This window comes from Dermacentor andersoni, chromosome 9 (genome assembly GCF_023375885.2).
Source record: "Dermacentor andersoni chromosome 9, qqDerAnde1_hic_scaffold, whole genome shotgun sequence".
Lineage (NCBI taxonomy): Eukaryota > Metazoa > Arthropoda > Arachnida > Ixodida > Ixodidae > Dermacentor > Dermacentor andersoni.
Genome location: NC_092822.1, coordinates 53,097,724 through 53,124,412, shown reverse-complemented (window position 1 = coordinate 53,124,412; position 26,689 = coordinate 53,097,724). Strand labels below are relative to the sequence as shown.

General features: G+C 47.4%; 1 protein-coding gene across 1 annotated transcript in view; it reads left to right on the top strand.

The window, feature by feature from the left end:
* The first annotated feature begins 2,353 nt into the window (after positions 1–2,353).
* The window catches only part of LOC129384034 (lysosomal alpha-mannosidase-like), a 36,573-nt gene continuing 12,237 nt past the window's right edge, over positions 2,354–26,689 (top strand). Inside the window, exons 1-7 of the mRNA XM_055069100.1 lie at positions 2,354–3,093; positions 8,871–9,086; positions 12,325–12,443; positions 16,378–16,497; positions 17,104–17,176; positions 17,663–17,749; positions 25,131–25,349. Of these exons, the coding sequence (XP_054925075.1) occupies positions 2,821–3,093; positions 8,871–9,086; positions 12,325–12,443; positions 16,378–16,497; positions 17,104–17,176; positions 17,663–17,749; positions 25,131–25,349 (1,107 nt within the window). The 5' untranslated portion in view covers positions 2,354–2,820. The remainder of the gene's footprint in view (positions 3,094–8,870; positions 9,087–12,324; positions 12,444–16,377; positions 16,498–17,103; positions 17,177–17,662; positions 17,750–25,130; positions 25,350–26,689) is intronic.

Genomic DNA, 26,689 nt, shown 5'->3' with positions numbered 1-26,689 from the left:
CAGAGATTGATTGATTGATTGAAAACTTGATTGTTCCACCGAGCTGGGGTGCCCGCCTCTTAACCTACACGCAGGTAGGGGGGGGGGGGGGGGGAGGACGCAGCAGTTCCCGCGCGTTACAGAGATGAACTGTAATTCTCTAACTGGTCCCGTGCACTTTTGTATAACATGCTCATCAAGTCCTGTATTACTGCCTCACTATTTTTAACCAGCCATGATGCTAGAAGGGCCTTGCAATACATGTAATTTAATCAAATGTGGAGAAGTTATTATGCTTGAAAAACTTAAGGTCCTTTATGTGCAATGCCTCATGACTTCAAGTGCACCCAGAGAGTTTGTGCGCTAATCTCAACTAATCCATAAGAAGGGAGACATTTAAAAAAATCGGGAATTATAGGCCCATTATCTGGCTTTCAGTACTGTATAAAATATTTACTAAGATAATTTCCGACACAATCAGGGCAAAACTTGACATCAATCAGCCAAGAGAACAGGTTGGCTTCAGGAAGGGATTTTCTACAATGTACCACGTCCACGTCATCAATCAGGTAATTGAGAAATTTGCGGAATAGGATCAACCTCTCTAAGTGGCTTCCCTCGATTATGAAAAAGCACAGGATTCAGTAGAGATACCAACAGTCATGGAGGCGTTGCGTAATCAAGGAGTACAGTATGAATACGTGAAAACCCTGGGAATATCTGAAACATTCCACAGCTACCTTAATTTTCCCCAAGGAAAGTGGAGAAAATAGCTATCAAGAAAGGGTTCAGGCAATGCTGTTCACGACACGCTTACAAGAACTTTTCAAGCTATGAGACTGGGAAGGATTAGGAGTGAGGATCAACGGCGAATATACCGAACTTCGGTTTTCCAGGTGACATCGTGCTTTGTTCATTCCACACAGGGTATTAATTGTAACAAATGATTGAGGACCTTAACCGTGGAAGTGTAAGAGTATCACAACCCAGCACGCGACCTCCACAGCCCAGCACCTGCATTTTTGTCGCATAGCAAAGTAAGCAGAGCACGCGCCATACGTGCAAACTACGCATCTCTGCCTGTTTCGTATTAAGTTAGAAAGCTGTATACGACTTGTTTTTGCACGTATACTCGTATTTCCTTTACTATATGGTTATTATGTATGTTCCCTTTCTGCATAACTCCCCGTTGGGATTTGCAGTACTTTTCAAATAAATAAGTAAGTAAATTTCGATACCCAGCGAAATATAATGTTTCTGGTGAATCCGCCTGGAAAAAAAAATAGAAAAACAGGTTTACTGGCAATATTTTATGCATGCATATGATGCCGTTCGCAAGTAGAGATCCGGTTAACTGAGGAGCTAATAAACAAGAGATAAGAATTCCGTTACCTGTCGTGCCACGACGATGCAGTAAAACTAGGGACCATCCGGTCACCGGACGCTGGATTGTGCTCGTCCAAAGAGTGAAGTGTGCCTCCATACAGCACCGCACTTTGTTTTAAATAAACGAAATTGCAAGACTGATTAAACAGAAAGTTTCTGTACCCAACTGGAGACAAGAAATTTCTATAAAGCAGCCTAAAAGTGAGATATTCATACGCAGTGGCGTGAAATTACTGCGCGGAACCAACCCCGTACCTTTTCTCACAAAACTCTATACCTCTGCGCAACGACTGTGGCTGCATGCGGAATTCATGACGACGCAGCAGAATTACTGGGAACAGCCCTCACTTGCATCACTATTTGACCCTTTAGACTACAACTGTATTGTGATATAACATTATGTGATCTAAGGATCTAATATTCCCCAAATTCGAACAGTGATTTCCCGAATCAAATTCGAATCGATTAGCAAAGGCTGCTTGATTCGTATTCAATTGGTCAAATATTCTCTTACCCCTAGAGCGGGCTTACATACATATAAACAGTTTAAATCATCTACACCCTGCAGCTACCTGTAATTCCTGAAATATTTGCCAATTGGGGAAAGCAAATACTGCGAGTTGAGGTTGACCATATTTCTTTAATGATCTTAACAGCAGTGATGACATAGACATTGCTTTTGTTTTTTTAAAGAAGCATATTAATGTGATACACTTGTACCAGAATTTGTTAAAGGTTCCAAGAGACTACTTTTCTCCACCCATTTTTATCCATCAGGAATTGTGCTTTGACGTGTGTGCACACTGTTCATGTTACGTACATCTGCGTTCATGAATATTCCGATAAAGTAGTACTTCTACCCTCTCTCTCTCTCTCTCTCTCTCTACATACATACCTACATATATATATATATATATATATATATATATATATATATATATATCTTTCTATCTCTCTTCTTTTTGAGCTGCTGCCCCGAGTTGTCAGTTATGGGGGTGGTGGCCGGCTCTTTAGGTTGCGTAGTTTAACAGCTTTTATGCGCTTGCTCCTTCCTTTCTAATAAAATAAAACTGATTTGATTTGATTTAATTTTAACAAGTCCGCCCAAACATACGCATCCGCCTCACTTCTTTGCTCATTGCTACCGCTTCTTTTCGGGCCTCTTCGAGTGCAGCTGCTTTTGATTGAAATTTTACTGTTTCTTTGACAACAGAAACTTGCGGTGAATGGTCAGCGCTAGGTTGCACTTCTTGTGCTCTTCGAACTTTTCCGTTTTGTTTGACATATATATCGGTCACGTGCAATAAAACCCTCAGTTCTTGCAGCGCCATAATCCCCACAGCCTTCTGTCGCCTTTTGTGTTCCCTTTGAGCTACAGTGTGAAAACAGCTTTCACAGAAGGAAAGTACTGGAGCAATATAAACTCCCACACATGAACTTCCCGATTTCGTTCGCATGCAATCAGATTTTTTTTTTCTTTTAGTTTTTTTTTTCCTCGGGAATTCGGCTCGTCGTGGTCACCAAGCTTCGTCGCAGGTCGTGCCGTTGGCACCCCATCGCCACAAGATCCCGGAACGCCAAGGCAACGCCGAGTCCTCGTTGGTGTTCCAGGCTAACGTAGAACCTCTGGGGGCAACCATCTACCACGTGAAAAGCGGAAGGGCCGCGGCGGAGAAGCTCAGAAACTTTCTCGAAATCCACGAGCAGGACAACTACATAGAGAACGAGGTATGCCGGAGGTGTCTCCCTATCTGTCTTAACTGCGCAGTGCGGTAATCAATCTATTAGCAACTTTACGTTTATTTTATAAAACGGGCAAACGAGCAGCGGATAAAAGCTGCCACTTGACAGCTTGACGAGCCAGCAGAGCCCATACGTTTCACAGAATACAGATTATCACTTGAAAAAGAAGTACGCGAATACCTAATACAATAGCGCAGTGGTGAACATTGTTTTAGTAATGACGCGTTATTTAATAATACTAAATTAAAGGAGAGCAGGTTTGCGTCTTTGTTGGTGCCCGCAACGCCTCTTCGAAGGGTGCGCACAAGTTAAAGCACGAAATATATATATATATATATATATATATATATATATATATATATATATATATATATATACTAAGCACTGGAGACAGTCAAATAGCCCGTACATTTAGGTATTTCCGTGTGCAGAAGAGGGTACACACAAAAAAAAGACACCCTATATGGTGTCGTGTCTACAGCATTAAAGCCTAAAAAAATCAAATTATGGGGTTTTACGTGCCAAAACCACTTTCTGATTATGAGGCACGCCGTAGTGGAGGACTCCGGAAATTTCGACCACCTGGGGTTCTTTAACGTGCACCTAAATCTAAGTACACGGGTGTTTTCGCATTTCGCCCCCATCGAAATGCGGCCGCCGTGGCCGGGACTCGATCCCGCGACCTCGTGCTCAGCAGCCCAACACCATAGCCACTGAGCAACCACGGCGGGTAGCAGTAAAGCCTAGCTTGCTTGAATGGAAGCGAGCATGAGCAAATCAAAATTGAGATATTCGTAATAATTCGAAAGACATGGCAGCATGAGCACAAACGTCGCAATAATTGCTGACTTCAAACACGTGGTTCGTGCTTACCACGTTCGGCCTTATTCCCATCTTATAAACATGAACTTTCGTTTCGAACAAGAAAACTGTTGACAAGAACCTTAAATGTTTCGGTAATTTGGAGTTTAAATGATACGCTCGACCGATAGTGGTGAAACTGGTGGATCTAAATGGCATGAGCATCGCGAAAGTAATCGCAGATGTTCTGGAGATCCGCGTTGGAGTTCGACGCTGTTGAAAAGCTTGTTGCTGTTGCTGTTGATTTTGTTGCTGTTGTTGTTGCTGTAGTAGCTGCTGCTTCAAGCGCAGAAAAATGGGCTGGTAATCCCTAGTTATTCGAAATTCCACAAAACCTTATGAGGCAATATAAACTAAGAAAAAATTTAAAAAAATATCCACACGCACTAGACAGGAAAACACGACTTAGAAGCACACGAGCAGCGCCGCTTTGCGGGTATTAGCATCGGCAGTATAGTCTAGTAGCTAGGACAGTCAATCCATCCCACAAGAATTGAGGAGTCAACACAAGCCCTTTCGCGTAGACACATATACCATGTGTCCCAGCTAATTAACTCTAGCCAAGCTGCATGTTTCGGTAGCATCTTTTTACCGAGCATCTAAAGGCTGGAATGGCCTTCCTCATCAAATCGCTGCCAGCACATGCTCTTCACAACTTGTTCAACATGTAACAACTTTTTTTATTTACAGAATTGAATGCATTACAACACTTGTTTGTATATGTTTTATTTCCACCACCCCTTATGTAATACACATACTACGGGGTCTTTAAGGAAATAAAATGAAATGGAATGATATGAAAAACCGGGGCAGAAACTCTCCACTGGTGAATTGTAACACAGTATGTAGCATCCATTGAAATCATTACTCATGAAGCTTACATCTCTACCATTGAAACCTAGACTGCCGTATTTTGATAAACAAGCAACTCCAAAGTACACCTCGCGCACTATGACGGTCTCCCCAGTAAAGTCGTTTTTAGCACCAGTCTTGTGTTTGGTAAATGTAAGTGCTGTTGCTGTGCTTTCTTTTTACTCGCATAATTTGCCCACCGATGTGCTCACTTGCGCTCTCACGCGTCCTCTTCAGAAGCTTCTCCCTGTTGTTGGAGACGCAATTCTCTCTTTGTTTGCCCGCGCAAACAAAGTTCTAACTGCGCTTACATTAGGGTTTCGCATACGTCTCTGTGCCGCATCCTGATGGCTTCGTTCCTCGTCACTGAGCAGTTTCTTAGGGCGCGGCGTAGCCGCAGAATGAGAATCGTGGTTAGTACACAGATCTGCCTGATATTCGGGCTTGTGGCTCGAGACATTCTTGTAGCTTTGTTTATTAAGGCGAAGGCCTTAAGTGACTCATACCCCCAATGGTTTTGAAGTAAATGCGTCGTTTGGTACAAAGGTACAAAAACTATCATCGTCAGCAATGGCTCATACCGCCCCAATCAAGCAAAAAGTGCAATGGCTCATACCCCCGTAAGGCTGAGGCTACAAGCGCTCTGCAAAGTGAAGCGAACAGTGCATACATTCATCGAAACCACCCATGCAACACACAGAACAGCGTATGCGTCTCAATCCCCTGCTGAGAGGATGCCACGTAAAGTCCAAGAGAAACGTTGTTGGCGCCAGTCTGACCACGCTATGCGAGCGCGGGAGGCCACGGCTAAAGCGTCGAGAAAACGAGCCGAAGAAGCCGAACTGCGAGGAGCAGGCTTTCGCCTTCGCGTGTTACAGGAGTGTAGCATGCTGCCGAACTTTTACGCATTATGTGCCTTCAAGTTCCTAAATTTAAAAGCAATCTATACTTATATACGCGCAGAAGACCCTATGGACACGCATAATCGCTTATAACTGCAGTGGTTCTACCTGTCGAGGTGGCCAAGTAGAAACGCGCTCGCTTGTCCGCGAGAAATTCATAAGGGTGTCCTCTGCCGCTTGTCGATGCATGGGTAATGGTTTCAATATCAGGTTTCAGTACTAGACGCCCTGTGTTCGAATCTTGCCGTAGGTAAACCTTAATGGCGCTGATTTCATTATTTATAGCAGTACTTAGTTTAAAATGATGAGTTTACAAACTCGTACGAAGGATGAAGTTTGGGCAAACCTCTGTACTAACCATGATTCCCATGCTAGTTGAGGCCCCCCGCTTGCAGCTCCCGTAGACATCAGCGCCAGATTCCCCTCTATAGTAATTATTGCATGGAAACCTATGGCTCGGACCAAGGTTTCGACTTCGGGTTTTACTTTGGGTTGATGTGTGCGGGCACCTGGCGTCTTCCTGACAAAATATCGCGTCGGAGGCTCGTGAGTACACTAATAGGCGGCGAAAAGCGTTCAGAGGTTTGTGTACTCACAGGAATTCATCTATACGAACCCAGACGGCACTACGGGTTTTTCGGGATATGAAACGGAAGGAAAGACGGAAGGGAGCAGAAAATAATCAGTCCAGAGCATTTAACCAAAGCATGCTACGCATTAAAAAACAATAGTCAAACCCCACAGTGCAATATATAATTATAAGAACTAGGTTGTCCGCTTGTCAGACCTCTGACAACCGAACACCGTAGATGTGAAACTTGCATCTTGGGCTTTTTTCTTAGTTTCTTGTTTTTGCTTGAACAGCTTGCCTAACTTTCGCCGTGACACCCTACATATACGACATCCATATTTGCACATAAACAGGACTGTTTTGTGACGTAACTCTTTATGCATGTAATATTTATGTAAAGCAGTTATGCAACGCTGCTGTCCAGCTCCGTTGTGTAATCCTTTCGCATGGCGTTCGTTTGTTTAGCGTTACACAACAGCCAACGAAGTGTCGCGGTGCTGCCGTCGTTCTAGTGTCCTCATCTCGTCACGCCACCGTGGCTTTTATAGTCCCTGAGCCTATAACTTTAGCTGCCTCTCTTGAAAATTCCGTAAGTCTCCATTATCGTTATCTTCTACGGCGCTTGCAATTAGGTTCAACTGAAGCTTACGTTGCGAATGCGCCCGGGCGTTCCTGATCGTGGCTGCTGGGTGATGCGACTGTTTCGCCGAATAGGTTATACTTAAAGAAAAATTAATCACGTGCCCGATGAAGGTATTGAACCTCACTCCCCCGGCTAAGCAGCTCTAACCATTAGGCCGCAATCGAACGCATACGTTTACCGTGAGAAACGCCGACTGGCTCTTTGAGATCATCGTCGGGCGTGTCGCATTGCATAGCACAGATCGGTTGCGCAGCCCGCTCGTTTCCTTTAGGCGAAGGACGTAAGAATGAAATTTTGAAAATTATAGAATTTTTATTAATGGCTTCACGACAGCTTCGCTTCATCTAAAATCCAAGATGTACGTTGGATCTGTTTCTTTCTTTCTTGCGTTTCTTTTTTTCATCCTACTCTTTCCGGTGCCTTTCTCGCAGTCATTCCCGTCTGCGTCAGCATAGCATTGTGGACACAGCAATATGCAACACACACACACACACACACACACACACACACACACACACACACACACACACACACACACACACACACACACACACACACACACACACACACACACACACACACACACACACACACACACACACACACACACACACACACACACACACACACACACACACACACACACACACACACACACACACACACACACACACACACACACACACACACACACACACACACACACACACACACACACACACACACACACACACACACACACACACACACACACACACACACACACACACACACACACACACACACACACACACACACACACACACACACACACACACACACACACACACACACACACACACACACACACACACACACACACACACACACACACACACACACACACACACACACACACACACACACACACACACACACACACACACACACACACACACACACACACACACACACACACACACACACACACACACACACACACACACACACACACACACACACACACACACACACACACACACACACACACACACACACACACACACACACACACACACACACACACACACACACACACACACACACACACACACACACACACACACACACACACACACACACACACACACACACACACACACACACACACACACACACACACGCACGCACGCACGCACGCACGCACGCACGCACGCACGCACGCACGCACGCACGCACTATATATATATATATATATATTACAGTTTCATACAAAGCTCCTGCTCACCTCCATCATGCACGTGATCAGATTATGCCCGCAGTTTGTGGCAGAAAGGAACGTGCTGCTTCACAACCTACAGAAGAGCGATTTTCCACACGCGAGTTTTGAAGACTTAGGGCTGCCGTCCAAGCATGCCGGGCTAACCCCTAGCCTGCAGCAACACCGACACCGTCACCTTGTCGGTGTCTTTTTTGTCTTTTTCTATTCTCTTGGTTGGCCGTTACAACTCTCAATAGCGCAGTGTCATTCTTTCGTTATCCTTTATGTTCAGCGACAGTCCCTGGCGTTCGTTCTAACGCACCTTGACAATAGACCATTCTCAGTTGAAACTATTTTCACATGTCGCCGACAGAAGACATCGCAGCTGAAGGCGACGAAAGGACTACTGCGGTTTTTGAAAGAGACATGATTGGACAAGCGGCTGTGACAGTGATGTCACGTGCCACGCTATAGTGATGGACTCTAACTGACGATGTGTCTGTTGTGCTATGTGCTCTCTCTCTCTCCCTTCCCCATCTTTCATCCCCCCATCCCGCTCCCATGTGTAGGGTAGCGAACCGGTTGAGCTAAGCTGGTTAACCTCCCTGCCTTTCCTTCTCCACTTTTTCCTTCCTTCGTTATCCTTTCATTCACGGTTGCTCACCACATTTTCCGCGATCCTCATCGCTGCAGAGGTACCGCGTGGAAATAGAGCCCGGCACGAGCCTGGTATCCACAGTGGTTCTGCGGCAGCCCCAGACGTCCGTCAAGCTGCGCCAGTCGTTCGGTGCCTACGCGTTCAGCGAGTATGCGGCGCCCGATAACGTGCGCCCACCAGGCCACTACGTGTTTAGCGCATACAGTGAAGCTCGGACGATGGGGGATCAGGTCATCCACCGCGTGGTCAAGGTAAGCTTGTTGACTTGGTCATGCTGAGACTGCTCAGGGTCACCATTCCCGAGATCAGGGTCGTGCTTAAACCACTCGGATACTCAAGGACGTGCTGCGTGCTCCATTGAGAGCTGCGAAAAGTCTGAAATTGAGTCGGATGTGAGACCAGTTGGCCGTGATAATAGACTGTGGGCGGCGCAAAAAAAAAAAAAAGAAAAACAGTAGGGGAAGGAACGGGGACAATCAAGCACGTTTGCCCAACACAAGAAGATGTACCCTTTCGGTGCATATTTCTGCCATGTATCTACCGTAAACGTCTTTGACGCAGCGCTGCCAGTGTAGTTTCAGGTCACGAACAGCAAGCCCGAATGAGCGTGACGCAGCTTTTCTGAGGGTAAAGCAATCGCCATTATCAAACAATATGGCGATAGTTGTTTATCGTGCTTTACCAACTAGACCAAACCTTCACGCAACTAAACGCTCTTCCTAAAGGTGTACCAAGTTCTTCATTTGTTTTCAGAGTGCCCGAGTTCTAATTCATTTGCTGTAGTATTTCTGTCAGCGTCGATCAGTTTTCGCGCACGATGCAGATGTGGCGCCAGCGTTCAAAAAAGAAAGGTAGTTGTGGCAACTCCTCGTTGCGGGAGTAAACGGCTTGTCCTATATTAAACTTTGTTTTCACGAGTTATGTTCACTTTTAATACAAGGTGCGTTGACTGTTGTACTCAAGTACAGCAGCTGTACTCTATTGAAAGGGCTACGAAAACTCTTGATCATGAGTTAGGCATGGCAGATGAGTAACTTTCGAAAGTAAGCTGATGCAGTCACTCCCAGCTTAAGGAGTTCTAGCACTCTCTCTCTCTTTCAGTTCAGTGTGCGCTCCGAAGGCACTGTTGCAAATGGTGGCACCGAACGATATCATTTGGAGCGCGATAGGCTGCAGTGTAAGGCCGGGCTTAAACTCTCCCTGCTTCAGTAGAGGGGGAGGGGGGAGGCCTCAGAGCAGCGACCAGTATAGCGCGCGCACACTCACCACACACCCTCATTTATTATATATATATATATATATATATATATATATATATATATATATATATATATATATATATATATATATATATATATATATATATAATCAATGAAGCGTTGTTGAATCACAGGATCCAGCACCGAAATAGGTCAAATAATAAAAAGACGATGCAACGTCTGGCAATACGGCCTACGCAGTTTGGTCGCCAGCATTTAACAAGGGAGCTGACGTTGGCTGGGGAACCCTATATAATTCATGCGACAACAAAAATAACCACTTTGGGAACTGCTTAGACCACTGCCTGTCGGATCATGTTACTGTACGTTTAAAAGAATGTAATGTTCTTCAGACACTAAAAATGAAGCACTCAGAAAAAATTGGCATGTTGGAAAGGTTTTGCTTTCTTTTAATAAATAACTCGGCAGGTAAAGGGTTAAAGATACGTGAACTCGAAGAAAATAAGTCTGGCCGCAACGCCGAACATTAGTTGCCTCGCTTTATTCACAGCCTCAGGCACTACAACAACATATTTTACGTTTGCACACCCGCTTAGCTACGAAAAGGGACAAAATGCACGCGTCTTTGGTGCTACACAGCACTCATAATGCACAACTAAACGAATGAAAATTAACCGGTGACCTAAAGATACCACGGCGAACCTTAACTAATTCGCGAGCAGGTAGCTTCACGCTCAGGTGGCTGGCGAAATAGTACGCTGTGCCAAGAATCTTAGTCGAGCAAGGCTGCTGACCGACGTGTGCAGTGCCTCGGAGAAATGCATGCAGCAGTACGACAACACCTGTTGCCCTGCTTTTCTGCTCACGCCACGTCAACCTATTAATCGCAGTTAAATCATTAATCGAAAATATTTGAGAGTTGGAATTGCCCCGCACAGGGCACTACTGGTAATAAAAGCATCTCCAGCGCTTGTCGAACGGGTGCGGCATCGCTACAGTTGATCTACAGAGGGGAGGCATGCAACCCGCTCCTCAAACATGGAGGAGGAAGGGGAGGGCCTCCCCTTGACTTTAAGCACTGGTAAGCCACAACAATTTGTCCTCACAGATGTGTGTTCTTTGCAGCCAGTGAAGTTCTGCTTGAGTAGGTTAGGTTGGGTTAGGTTGGGTTGGGTTAGGTTGGGTTAGGTTGGGTTAGGTTGAATTAGGTTGAGTTAGGTGGGGTTGGCTTAGGTTAGGTTAGGTTTCATTTCATTGCGACAGTACTCAAGTGCTGGAAGCCGCTTTCGTCGAGCGCGCTGTCTACTGAGCTGTCGTGAGCAACAACAGAGCTGGGCAGTCAATGCAAAGTCTTGCACTCCACACACACTCGGAAGGCAGTGGTATTTGTGATTATATTTCGGAGGCCAAAACAAGCAATAGTGTAGTAAACGAGGATTACATTGTGTGCATCGCATTGTAATTGTTCTTGACAAAATGACGACGTGTCTCCGTGCAGTTCTTCGTTTTCGTACTCGTGAAAGCAGCTTCGGTGGCACATGGGAGGCGTACGTGAAAGTGATCATTATAAGACTCAAGCACGGCACACACTCACGATAGAGGATGCTCCGAGATTAAGGTTGTTGGAGGAATACCACATCGAAAACATCGACCCCTTCAACAACAACGGCGTCGTCGTGGTGACAGTGCCGCGTAATTTACACAGTAGCTCGCAGTATTTAAAGGCGCCAAGTGTCCTATGTACACTGCAAATGCACAAAGATAGCTCAAATCTCGTAGGTGCCACTGCGTCATCTATAGCTCGTGACATAAGTTTTAGTAAATATATTGGTGTCAAATCCCACTTGAATGTCCCCTGCGGGACACACGAAATGAGTCACCGAGCGTTTAATAACCATGAAGCCTTTAACACAGCAACCGTTTCCTTACCAGCAGCCTAAATAGTGACTTCAAAAAAAGAAGCTGTACTAAAGAAGAAAGATGTAAGCAAACTTCAAATTTTGAATCATTTCAAATGCGACGCTGCGGAGACGTCGTGATAGTGAACGGCGTACACAAAAAAATGTAGCTGCTTTTAACAAAACAAACAAAAGAAAGATGTGCCAACATTATCCAATTCAAATATACTTATATATTAAAATGTTTACCCACTGCCAAGACAGGATTTCTGAGGGACAAGATCGGTCTGTCTAAACCACTTCAGAACAGCAAGCATCTGAGAGTTATTGCACGGCCCACTTGCTGTACTTTCTTCTTCCATGTCTCACAGGGGCCCGTAGTGCAAGAGATTCACCAGATCTTCAACGGCTACATTTCGCAAGTGATATCGCTGCACAAAAACAGTCCGTTCATCGAGTTCACCTGGACCGTGGGGCCTTTGACAATGCTGTAAGGGTTATCACGCCTTGCGCCTCTTCAGATCAACCGGCCTGTGCAAATGCTTATAATTGGAAAACCTTCCCCGTTACCTGTTTCTGACCTTTCTTTTTCCTTCTTTTTCTCTCTTTGCCTTCTTTCCAGCCACTGTATCACCCTCCGCAGTGTAGGGTAGCAAACCGGAAACTCGCATCTGGTTAACCTCCCTGCTTTTCCCTCTCTCTCTCTCTCTCTCTCTCTCTTACTATGCCTTGTGAGCACCGCATATAGCGCGTGCGACGTTCAATACTTCGTGATAACGAACCTATTTAAGAATGAAATATTGTCCTTCGGTTCAGTATACATCTGCCTATAAAATTAAGTGTATATCAGTCGCGCTTAGGACACGTTTATTTAACTTTTTATATTTTTAGTTTCTATTCTAACCCAACTGAATGCTCTTCCTGGAAGGTGTTATTTGTTCACCTAACTGCGCTTGTATTTACACCCTAAGGGTGTCAGCATGCGACAAGCTTATTTACGCCCCTTTGTGTGTGTAAAATTGTTTACTGTACGGAGGAATTCGGCCTGCGTTCAGAAAACTTTTCTACGTAAGTACCGTTGGCGATTGCTTATCGGCCCGGCGATCGTATCGTATCCACAATTGTCACTATCATGCGTTGCAGGGTGCTGGGCGCCCGTGAAAGAGAAAAGTGTTCGAACGTGAGTTATCTGTAGTAAATACGGGCCTACGACATCGAAAGCTATGGTTTGGTCACAGCCGGCACTCGCACGGTCTACCAGCGGTCGCACGGTACCATGTGGCATCGTCTGGCACAGGAGGCTGGGATAATTAGCACATTTAAACGCCGTGCAACGCCTGTGGTGGCGAATAAACTGCAGAACACCTTCTAAGCTACACTCCGTTCTTCGAAGATGAAGGCCCTGCGCCGGTGAAGGCCCTGCACTCTGCGCCGTTCTAAATGAGCTAGACTGAATGCCTTTCTGACTGAACAAAATCTAGGGACCGTTGGCTCGCACACCACAGCTGCGGAAGTACACAGAAGATGCTGCTGCGATACCCGAAGCCAACCGGACTGAGTGACCGTCTGTGACACAGTTCTAAGAATTCAATTACCTCAATGACTCCCAGTCGAGTGCACATCAACTCGAGATCTTGTTTTTTCTCTCCATTTTCTTCTCCCTTTTTTCCGTACTCTCACTGCAGCTTAGCCAACCGGACTCCCTTATGTCTAATCTTCCCCCCTTTCATTTATTGTTTTCTCCTCCTCCCTTTATTTGGCGCATTCCGGAACAAAGACATCAGCGTATTCCCTTCACGAATTTTTAGGGATCCGTAATTTATGGGTGACAAATACTAAAGCAAGTTTCGTGCAGTAACATTTGTTTTGCTCGTCGTGTGAATATACTATTAAGATAGCAATTATATGGACACGCCAGATGAATTTTCGCTGTTGCTGTCGCCGTCGCTGGGATATACGATACGAAATCCAAATGCGACAGGAATGAGCGGCACACTGGCCGCATGCTGCGCGCGTGATGGCAGGCGTGCGAAGGCGAGGGTCACGTGATCGACTGCGCGCTAGGGAAGGAGAGCACGCGGCTCCTCCTCTAGTGCGGCCGTGGCTGCGCACGGCTGTCGGTGGAGCCGAGGCTGAGCGCATGTGCGTAAAGCCCCTCAATTTTTCAAAAGTAGCGCCATTCTTAGATCTTTCCGCCACCCCGCTCACCCTGGCGCGTCCTCCTCCACGCCTCCTGGCGCCCCAGCCTCCTCCGCTCCCCCATTGGCCAATCTGTGTCACATGGAAGCTGGCGCCGCGCTTTTGTATATTTTTTTCATTCCAGCGCGGAGCAGGCGCCGCGCTTTTGTATATTTTTTTCTTTCCAGCGCGCGCCGACCTCCATTCTTGGGCCTGGGTGACGAAAGTACGGCAGGCGGACTGACGGAGTGCGTTAGCGTAATAAAATGTGCAGGGCCGAGAACTTAATTGCGATGCCATGCTGCTGCGCCTTCGGTTGCCGCAACAGACACAGCGAGGGCAAAAAGCTTTTTGCTTTGCCGTCCGGCGGGCGCAACGCAAAAAGAATTGTGGATTCGCAGGATCGGGCGGTCTGACTTCGAGGAAGTGGCAAAGAACGCACGGCTTAGTGAAGGGCCACGGCTACTCACAACTTCTTATTTTGAGCCTAGTTCACGCCTTCCACTTCGAAAAAGTGTGTGTTCATGCTCTGCGTGGTTTTTAGCGCGTTGTTTGACTTTTCTTTTTTTCGAATGTGCTCTCTTTGTTTCATGTAGTTTCGTCTTGCGGTGAAATGCACGCATCTGCAGCTGGCCTGTGACATAAAAGCGACTTTATTCAGGGTGTGTTTTGAGCTCCACCAGAAGTTAGGACATTCTCGACGCTTTTGCAAGGCTCACTATGACTTACGATGCAGTCTTTTAGCTTCGAATGTATGCCCGCATGTATTGATTTGGTTTGCGTTGATTAACGTTTTTAACGTTCCGAAGCGACTAAAGCTATGATGGAGGTCGTAGTGGATGGCTCCGCATAACTTTATCTAGCTCGCCTGGCGATGTTTAACGTGCACTTTGATCGTAGAGTCGTACGGGGCCGGTAAATTCCTCGTTTTCGTTTCATAATACTCGCGCGCTAGCGCTGCTTCAGAAGTTGGCACCTCGGCGCGATTGTATTTCTTCAATAAATTTTATTTACTAGTTGTAACAACTTGTCATTATTTGGTATTATTGACGGCGCCTCCAGGGCACCAAAGCGGCAACGGGAACACCAAAGCTAGAACCAGGGCTGGATGGGGCTCGCCGAAGCCTGTGCATGCCAAGGGGGTATAAGATCGCGGACAGCCAATTTTGTATGCGAACGCTCCCTGCGACGCCTGCATTAGTGTAATGTTACGTGCTCTTCAGAGGCCTCCGTTAGCCATTACATGTGCCCTCCTGGAGCAGTACTTGTAAAATAAAAAAAAAAAACAATATATGGTCACGATTACCAAAGCACTCCGCAATGAAAAAAACGGCCCTGTTGCCAGGCATTGCTGACCGCACACAGCCGGAATCTCTCACGCGCCGACCGAACAAAAGTGTCCTGCAGGTACGTGAATGAACCTACGAAACCGCGTACACATACTTTCACGCTGTCAACACCTGAAACTTTGGTAATTACGCGCGTGTTTAAGTACACCACGTGCTTGCGTCGTGTTTCAGCAACACGAACTCTCAACGTCACGCGCTTTACGCCTTAAATACGCCTTCAATAATGGTCATTTTCTCTATTTCTTCCGCAATTTCAACACGAAATTCTAAAGGCCAGTTACCGACTGACGAAGAAAGATCTCGATTGAAAAAAACTGCTCCGCAGGGCTCGAACGAACTTTTCTGCGGATTTCCTCCCGTAGCGTGTTAGCCGTCGTCTGCTACGGCAGGCCCACCACCGGCGGCGCCACCGTCGAGGCCGCGCCGAGCGGAGGAGGAGGGAAGCGAATGGCGCTACTTTGGGAGATTGAGGGGCTTTACATGTGCGCCTGCCTGCGCGCCGTATATCGGAGGCAATACGCGGCGGGTGCAAATTGTAAGGGCGAGTCGAGATGACTCGTGGCTTCATTCGAGCTGTTTTTCCGTGCTTAGAAATTGAAGCTTCGGAAACTTCGCGAGGCGAGCGGCAGCGCGAATAATTCGCTTCTCGCTGCGTGGGGCTCTTCACCGCCCCAGCGTTGTGAAAGCGCTCGCAGTCATCGAGTGCGATGTCTTCGTGTTTGTCTCGGCGGACGTGAGATCAAGTTTGTTTCGTTAGAAAGCGAATGTTTACTGCTATGCATACAGCCTATACCAGTACGGCGCTTATTTCGAGTAAATGTACGATACTTAGCTATAGATATCGGGGCTTCATCCTTCGGTCGAAACTACAACGTTTTTTTTTGTTTTCTTTTTCAGCATGGATAGCGCGGGCTGGGCTAAGAAAACCGGCTGCGACGTAGTCAGCCAGTTTGAGAGCAACCTCAACAGCTCGGAATTTTACACGGACAGCAACGGCTGGAAGAACATGCGCCGCATGTGAGTGTCTCGCACGACATCCGGTGTCCAGCCGCTTCTTTCTGGCAACCCTCACAATACATGCACTGGATGGAAAGTCTGTACAAATTTTGTTGACCTATTTCTGTGACGTCTCACGAATATGTGTAGGCTGTCGCGCTGTCACGCACAAAACTTTTTTTTTCTTTAACGGGGCCTTCTATGCGAGTGAAACTAATAGAAGGTTGTTAGCGACCACTCAAAAGAAGCTTTCAATAATAATGTGTTCAGTTTAATTATTGGCTTGCGACAATTTAAATACCTATAATTTATATATTTACGGCAAATATGCCGATGCTAGCGTTTGGAAAGCATGGAAAACACTATAAATTTTACCGACAATATAACCGTTACTGACAGCATTCACCTCAACAGTCTGAGTACAATACTTTTGTAGGTTTCAGTCGTCTACGACTTGCTACGTTTTAGAGGCAGCACTAAAAATAACATTGCGCTTTCCACTAAGCCTAACTCATAAAGTAATAACTGACAATGGGTTGTTCCAGTAGCGACATTCTCTTGCTTTTATGAGTCGAAGAAATCTAATTTCTCAATTTCTCAAATCAAATTATATCCGCTGCCCCGCAGAAGGACGCAGCAACCATACGCGCTGCCGATTCCTTCCAACTACTATCCCGTCACATCGTGGATATACATCAAGGTACGTTTCAACTATGACACCCTCCTTCCACCCTCTCCCGCTAATACCCAAACCAAAAAGAACAAAAATCCGGGGCCTTACGCGCAAGACTGACAATCTGATTAGGAGGCATGTCGTAGTAGACCACCCCACACTAATTCGCACTACTTGGGGTCCTTCAACGTGCACTTTAACCGAAGTAAACGAAACTTTTTTTTTTGCATTTTGCTCTCTCCGAAATGCGGCCGCCTCTGTCGGGATCGAACCCGCTATCCCGAGCTTAGCAGCGCAATGCCATATCCACTTGGTTATACCAGGGCGGTAGTCTTAGAATTTAGTGAAGGTAATTCATTGCAGCTTTGTAAGGGAAGCGAACGCTATTAGCGTATAAGGTTTATTCTCACTTGTGTCGTATACTATGTAATAAAGCAGCACCACGTCAGCTGCCTTTTGATATATGCAATTATTCGAACCAGCAAGCTGAAGGTTATGTTTCGGCTCCCGCAGGACCGAATCAAGGGGCTTCAGATGATGATTCTACCGGACCGTCCCCAGGGAGGCAGCAGCCTGCGCTCTGGACAGCTCGAGCTCATGGTAACATGCTTTCCACCTACCGGTTTACGTGTCACCTAAATGGCAGCGAGTTATATCCTTTCCCAGTGCACGGAGTAATAAGGCACAGAAGCGAAACATGCCCCCGGATGTACAAAAGTACTGTCACGTTGCGGAAATCAGGGAATCACACGTAAACGGGCATTTGGAAGTTCTCCAGCAAGCAAGGCAACGATACACCAAACAAAATGGCTGCCGAGAGCGATCCCACCTCGACACACTCATCAAATTGTCTCCTCTTTGTCGTTGACACCACTCTTGGTTATAAGAGAGATTTAGCTTGTCCGTAAGAGTATTGTCGCTTGAGGAATCCACGGTTACAGGAGAGGGGTACACAAGCAATAACGCTGGTATAACGAACACTTACCACGAATAACTTAACCAGAGAGCGCACTAAACTAATACTACCGGGGACCTACCACATTCTATAATAACCTTCAGGTGTAAGTGCCCTTAGGCCAGATTTTTTATAACTTGATAAAGTGTAAGCTTGGGTGAGTTGGTTTGCACAGAGCTCCTGTCCTCGTTTATTGCGCGGTGCAGACGTGTAGATCTTATATAGCCTTGTAGCGTGAGTGCCAGGCGTGCCGTTACTCTCGACGCCAGGGCTCTCGTTACTCTCGACACCGTTACTCTCGACACCCCCGCTGCCCTCGCCTTCTGGCGAGGGCAGCGAGGGCTTTGTGAGACGGGAGAAAATGGCCGCACTCGCGGTGCGTATTCGCACAGTGCGTTTTTTAAGGCGAAAGACCGCATGTGCCCCACGAAGCGGAAAGTCAGGCGTTAGCATCCTATATGGCAAGAAAACCCACGTGACCAAGTGATGACGTCACGTTCCCGGCGCTGGACCTGCTGCGGTGAATCCCACGGTTTTCCGAATTGGGCCAAACCATGGCGTCCGTCCGACACGGTGGCTTTGACCACTTAGAAGACAGGTTTGACCCACGTTCGAAATTCCGACCTGACCAACTCCCTAAATTGACTTGGCCCACCCCAAAAATTTGGGTGGCCCACCGTCAAAATTGACTTTACCCAATTCGAGCACATGACCAAGGGAAAAGCATCGAGTGGAAGAGTCACAGAATGCTTTCGCATTCAATTCACTTAAGGAAATTTAAGTGCCTCTGTAACGTTTGGACGTCGTCTTGCGACATCTGCTGAGCTGTTTTTTTTTTTTTTTTTTTTTTTAAATGCGAGGATAAATGCCTCAGGGCATACAAGGGTATGTGATATACGTGTCCTTACCGCATCTGCTGAGTGGGATGTACGTACAAAGGTTATTCGTCCAGGCGGCGCTGTGCCGTCGTTGGCTGCAACAACAACCAGCGAAAGAGAAGGCTGCCCATGCAATGAGCCTTGCGACGTTCATGGAGGTGCAAGGCGCTTGTTTTCTTGTGTGCGGAGTGTGTTCACTGCTCAAGTTTCCCGCGGCGCCTCAGGAACGACACTACAGCATAGTGCCTTTAAAGGGAAGCTGAAACGGTTTTCAATTTCTATGAATTGCTGGGATTGGGAAGAACAGACCTAATAATTTACGGTTCCGAAATTTTTTTTTTCGTTTTGTTAATATAACGGGCGGAAATCGCTTTCTAAATCACCTGCGCGGACACGCCCCCATCGCTTCCCGGAGCGCCGGGTGAGGACGTTGGCAGAGGAGAGAACCGGCGAGAGTGACGTCATGGGCGGAGACCGAGCCAACCGAGCTGCGGACCGGCGTGCTGACATGCGCTTTACTGAACGACGCTACGAGAGATCTGCCGCCGCCGCTCACGTTTGTTTTGCGATTTTCGTAAACTGTTCTTTCCTTCTGTGCTGCGTGAGTGCCTACAGCCAAGGGCGCCCAACATGCCCTCGTTCTATGCAGCATTCGGCTGCGCGAACACAGGCGGGCGAGACGATGTGGTGTTTCACAAATTCCCGAAGGAAAAGAAGCTAGCAGCGCAGTGGGTACGTGCGGTGAGGAGAGATAAGTTCGTGCCGACGAAATCAACTGTGCTGTGCTCGGACCATTTCCGCGACAGTGACTATCATCGGAGCTTGACAACGATGCGGGCAATCGGTATTCCTATTAAATCGGCGCGACTGAAGCCCGAACAACTTCAAGTACATAGCTTGGCAGAATTCGACGGTTCTTCTTTCCCAACTTTTTCCATACTAGCCAGACAAACTGGCGGTATGCTGCATACCTCAACTGCCTGTAGAAAAAAATTGCTTTTGCATCACTCTTTTTCCATTGGCCATATCATTTTCACACCTGTGTGTAAACTTCTTGCCTTGTCCAGCCGGTTCGACTCCTTTCTGGGCAAGTGCCACTTCCAGTACTGCCCTGCTGAGGCACACAGTCCTGAATTGTCTTGAACTTGTTACGCACTGCGAGCGCTTCTGTTTTTTCCTAATCTCTTGCACCTCCTGGCAGCACAAGCAGTTCTCTTCATCTTCCATCAATACGCAGCACATGCAGGTGCACCTAGTTTAATGAAAGCGTGATTAGGCCCACATTGATGCACTGGAGAAATACGAACATTTGCAGCCATTAACGTCTGGTAACACAGTTTTAGCGTAGCCGGATAGCCTTACGACAAATGCGAAAACGCGTTGTTGCTAGCGTTGCTATACTCCGTTTCATACATCAGGTACAACGCTGTGGAGGCTTGAGATACTTCTTGCAGTGGCTGAGTTCGCACTTAGAAAAAGTTCGGTGTTTCTTGACCCGATTTTTCAGAAAGCTTTCCATATATAAGCTCAGTCCGGAATGAAAAAAAAAAAAGAATTTACCCATAGAAACCATCCGTGTACTTATACGGCTGCTAACACGTTCTTTAAAAAAAAAATTCTTTTCGGTATTTTTTAATTGCAGCCCATCGCGGCAGCTTCACGTGCATGCTCGCGCGAGCAAACGCCGCTGGCACGCTGCGAAGCATAGACGGAAACGCGCGCAGTAATAAATTTTGGTGACCGGACTTCGAGCGTAGCTTCCACAGCGATGCACCTGAGGTATCAAATGAAGTGTAGGCTTGCCTAGTGACATTCGACGTACGGTTCAGTTATCGTGTTTACCACACGGCGGTGCTAAAACTGCCTAATATCTTTATGTCAACACTAGCATGGAGCACGCATACCGATTCTTGATCGAGCCACACTCGCAAAGTCGTCGAACCATAGTATGAATATTGCACATATAATACCTCTGGTCATCTCTGGATGTGTATGATAAGCAACTTCCATGACTGTACCTCACAGCACTGCATGTGCGCGCTTTGAAACGCGGCACTTATGTTCGCGTTCGTGTATCAACGCTGAAAAAACCACGGGACCTTAGACAAGCAGCGGCAAGGTGCTTGACATCGCGGAATTGCACCCGTGTAAATCTAATGAGAAGTTAGTGCTTCGACATTCTTCCAGCAGCATGTTCCCAGTGACACTTTAGCGCATTTTTTCTCCCGTCATTGCAACGTGCAGCTACATGAAAAAAAAAAAAAAAAACATACGTCCCAGCTAAGATTTCCAGCGCGCGAGAAGGTGCACACATCGCTCTCGCTGTTGGCACACTCAATATCGTCGTTGACTCTGTTGCCGCCATCGTTTTCCGTATCGGCTGTGGGTTCAAACATGTACGGGGACAATACAAGCTGTCGGAGACAGCGAGAACGTTCCATCTTGCAACTCAGCTATGAAGCCAGAACAGCAGAACCGCGTGCTACCAGAGAGAAAAAACTGGTGCTACGCTCTGAAACGGAGACATGCGGCGGCGCCGACCGGCGACTACCGCCAACGACGTCACAGCGGCCCCGACCAATCACGGGCAACAGCGGCGTTCGCGCGATGCCCTGAGGCGCTGGTGCTCGTTTTCTTGGAAAAACAGCCGCTTGCGTTTGTTTCCGCCCTTTTTGAACCAGATATTCGTGTTCAGGGGACTCAAAACTGTAGAATGCCGCAGAGAACTCATTTTTTTCGAAAAGTGTTTCAGCTTCCCTTTAAATAGGAATGACTTCGGGCCCAGCGACGACCTTGCTCGTGTCGTTCAGTCGTCGTAAACTGCGCGATAATGTGCGTTCTGTCTTCCCGTGCTGCGGGCCTGCGATGACAAGTTAACAGTGTCTCTTACGAACTTTCGAAGTCCTCGGCAATGCCCAATGTATTGGACATTGCCGTGCTGACAACTGGAAATTCGAAACACACTAAAATGTAGCTGTGTGGTTTTCTGGAATCCAAAATACCATATTCTATAAATAAGGGGAGAAATCTGTGACAAAAGAAGCACCTCCGGCCCTCAGGAGGATAAGGCGATGACATCGCCTGTCATGGCGCACCCTACTCTAGCCTTGTTTAACGCGTCACTGCTTGACAAAATGTCACACGGGGACGGTACCGGCGTTCATACTGCCGTCCGCGTATCCGGTAACCCAGTATGGCAGTACGTTATATGGCAGGAGCTCAATCTCTCTGATGTCACGAAAGCACCGAGTGTTGGCATCGTAAACGCTGTAAAGGCTGTACGCTGGCGCCGATTCGTGGTTAAAAAAGTCCAGACGCGGGAAGGATATTCGTGGCACTGGAAGCGTCCTTTCAATCTCACCCTGTGCTGCCTATTGGTACTTCATTCACTTGCACGTGACGTTACTCACTCGCTTGCGTGTGACATCCCCAGTTGTGCCATTCCCAGCCATGTTACTACGTGTTCCGAGACCAAGAGTAAAAGTTAGCCTGACGGCAGCCGCTTCGTTGAAGAATATTCGCAGCTGAGTATTCCACAAATGCCAATTCCTCGGACTACCGCTGTTAGGAGCGTCCGGCAGAGGTGCCGACATGCAAAGTTTTCTCAGCCCGCTGCAGCTGCGAGCGTGGCGAGCTTCACCGAAGAGACCATGGAAGCCTTCAACACCTGCCGCGGTGACTCATTTCATAGGGACCACGAGGTGCCGCGTCAAAACCTCCTCGGTGCCGCTATGACTAAACGCGATCGGCGGACCAATTATTGTTAGTGAACTCGCCACCACCGACCCGGTCTTTCGGGAGCGAGGGAGTTACCGAGGGAATGTATTTGGCGGCACCGTCCGACGCGCTTATCAAGACGCAAGACAATGGAGAACCACGGCGGCCACGCGGCGGGGATCAGCTCGGGGAATAAGAGGCGCCTCCTCTGGGCAAGACACAGTTCTGCGAAGACCGTCTTACCTCGGTGGGGGCAGTGAGACGAGTGCGTACGTGCGTGTGTGAGCCCTCCTCCATCAGAAGGCGGGTCGAATACGTTGACGTTGGACGCTACGAATCGGCGGTGAACTGCCGTTTTTCTCTCACCTAGGGATCTAGGGAGGACAGTGTTTATAAGCAGCTGTTGTCGGCTGCTATAGGGTGTGCTCGTGAGCTGAGTGCCCGTGCTCGAGAAGCAGTGCGTTTGGAGCTTCGTGTTCGTGTGCTGTGTGCTTCGTCTTGCGTGCTCCATTTGGGAGTCACGCTAGACTGTCGAATGTATCTCCTGTTCTAATGTAAAAATCTGTAAATAAATCCCGTACGCCTAGTTCCTCCCAAGTTCCTCCCTACGACCTACAACTCCTACACCGCACACTTTAAACGAAAATTTGTAGTAGGTGCTCGCGGCGCTAGCTTATGCAAGATGCACTAATACTGAACCCTAACCAACAGAATCCGCCATGTGAACTGAGTGGCTATGACAGTGTATTGCTATGGCGTTCCGAAGGCCATTAGAAGCGTTGTTTTTCAAGCAATTATTAACTAATTAGCACGTCATCACCATGGTTGCCATGTGTTTTTCTTACGGCGCTCAAGGGCGACAATGATAAGCTCGCAATTTATTTTATTGCGTTAGCAATTATACGGACACTCCAGTCGCATTCGCGCCGTCGCCGTGATGTTCTCTATAAAGTTCAAGTGCGATAATACCGCGGCCGTGCGCCGTATGTTGTCGGTGCGAGTGCAAGTGACAAGGTTGGTGGCTCGACGTCGCACGCGCTAGGGAGAAAGGCGGGGAGGAAGCGCGCCGTCTTCCGTCGTGCGCAAGGAAGAAGCAGGGGGAGGCGTTCTACTCCGGCACCGGCTGGGTACCGCGCGGCTGAGCGCGGACACGCGGGCCGTATCTTGAAAGCCATCTGTGATGGGCACACAGTCCAGGCATGCCGAAGGCAGGTGCTTCGTGTGCGCGGCGCTTCACGCCGCATAGTTCGCGTTGAAGCGACAGGCAGCACGAAGGGCAAATTCGTTCGCCCTTCCTGACGCCAGCATTTTGACACCGAGTGTCCACGGTCATCGAGTGAGATGTGTTTATGTTTGCCTGTGCGTGCGTGACACCATGCTTGTAAATTAGGAAACGAATGTTTGCAAGTTTTATACAGCCGATTAAACTACTATCTTTACTTCTTGTAGTAGCTGTCTAATAGTATGTTGTCGCAACCGATGCCAGCTTAACTCTCGAGATTAGCACGCAGGGAAACAACGAAAGAAATTCTATCACAGCAGCTGTGTTTAGAAGATGCACCTTTTCACCTATTACAAAAGTCGCTGAGAAAACCCACCGTGGCATTCTCGCTGCTTTCCTCTCAAAGCACATTTCAACCCAAGTATAGCGTCAGAGAAGCAAAAAATAGTGATATTTTGATGGTGGTAACGTACGTGGGAGGGCCGTTCTTCCCAAGATTTTCCGTAAACCAGCAATGCACGCACTTGTGCCTAAGCGTGTTGATCTCGTTCACTTGCTTACGCAACTAAGTGTGACGGCGTACGTTGCTGTTTGTTTTCCTGATTGCTTGCTTGTTTGCTTGTTCGTCGCTGTTGTCAGTCGTCGTTTCCGAGGCAGAACCTATTCTTTTATTATTATTTTACAGTCAAGCAGAGATTAACCCATCTTTGTATTATTATTTTACTGTCACACAGCGATTTACGCTATACTGTTGCGCGGCTATTTGGATTTGTCGTCGACTTCTGCCTATGTGATAAGGCCAATTACCGCATATTATCTGTCCCCTCTGTATTTCACGTGTAATTAATGGGTAAGTAAACCTAGAACTAGCAATTCTCTACATCCTCGTTATGTAAAACATGGCAACGTAAGCCTCCTCAGGGCCGGCTATCCCAGAATTCCCGAATATAGGTACGAATAACGAGGAGAAAAACAACCAATAATATGCAAAAAAAAAAAACGTTAACACGCGCTAGACACGCAAAGACGGGTCACAAGCACATGAATAGCGTCAACATACAGGCATTAGCTGCGGCTGCAGGTACGATCCCGTACCTGGACAGTGGCGAAATCGATCTATTCGCTATTCCTTCTGGGACCTGCACGTGTGATAGGCGCCTGGCAAATGACGTGTCCAGTCAACGCGAAACGTGAGCATCCGTGATGCAGGTGCATCGCCGCCACAACACCAACGACGCGCTCGGGGTAAGCGAGAGCTTGCAAGAAATGGGCGCTGACGGTGCTGGCCTGGTGGCGAAAGGCACCCACCGGCTCTTCTTGGGATCCATAGCAGAGGCGGGACCCCTGCTGCGGCCGCAGGCACTTCAGCTGGTCTACAGACCACTTCTTGTCTTCACGCCCGCCGGATGGAGGCCGAAGAAAGAAAAGGTAATTCGTTCGTGCTGCGTGAAAACACCCTTTAGACTATACACATCTTCCGCTTCTATTTTAGTGCGAAGCGCAGTTTGCATCACGTCGGGCACTTGTGGGGTAGTTAGGTTCCTGTCTCGCATCGTTTTACGACTCAAACCTTGTGATTCTCAACGTGTCGCATATGATATGCTGAATTTGTTGCCTCGAGGGGCTGATTTGAGCGCGGGAAGCTTAAAGGGATACTAAAATAAAATATAAAGACGCGATAGATCACTAGATTATTCGGCTACAAGTATATCACCATTCTGTTTTTGGGCACTAATTTACCAATTTGTCGCGTAGGAAATTGCCGCCCATGGTTCCGCTACTGCTCCTCCATTTCAACCTCCCGCGCCAGCATCAACGAATCGACGTAATCTCAACGTGACTCTGTGCTGCTCAATGTGAATGATCAAGTGCTGACATCGCGTGAGAGTTGCCGCAGTCTACAACAGGTGGCGCGGCTTCTATTTTCCATTTTCGACAAACTGTCGCTTAGCACTGTTTACGCTACGAATACTGAATTCCTTATCACAGATGCGTAATATTTCACTCTAGATGGAAATAATATTCTTCTTTGGTGTCCTGTTAACACAAAGCTCATAGTTGCGTTTTCGACATGATGATGTGAAGTTTCACCAGTGGCTAGTTCGACAAATGAATTAATTATTAAATACTTTAATAGATTGTATGTAACTCAAATAACCTTTCGCTGCTTATTTTGTGCGTGCAAATGTAGTCTCTATGGCCACAAATGAAGTTGAACAAGTCGCTTCATTTTTTCTGGGTGTGAAACTGCGTTTGAGCATCAACGGGTTGATGAAGAAAACAATTAAAGGGACGCTAAAGGTGAATGCTAAGTCGACGTGGACTGTTTAAATACCATTCCAGAAACCTCGAGACGCTTGTTTCCTGCCAAAAAAAGACTTAGTTTACGAGAAAATTGTATCTGAACGGTCCGAATACCTTTTTCGATATTCAAATCTCGCGCCATCTAACCGGAGGAGCGGTGACGTTGCATAGGCCATCAGCGCCCTTTGTTGCCGTCGGTGAGTAAAACGGCGCCCGACAGACGGCGCCACCGAGCCTAGACAGAGCGGCGGATTCACCGCTGCAGCTGCTTTTTTGGTCAAGTGGCGTAGACCGTGCGGGCATCCCGCGACAGTTTGTGCGAGTTTCGCGATTCAGCAAAACCAGCGCAGCACTACGCGATCAGGGAAGTATTGAAACGCGAAAGCGTGGGCGGCGCAGAATCGAGCGAGAAGGAAACCTTTCGACCACACACGTCGTTGTCAACGGAAATTCCCTTTTCCGTC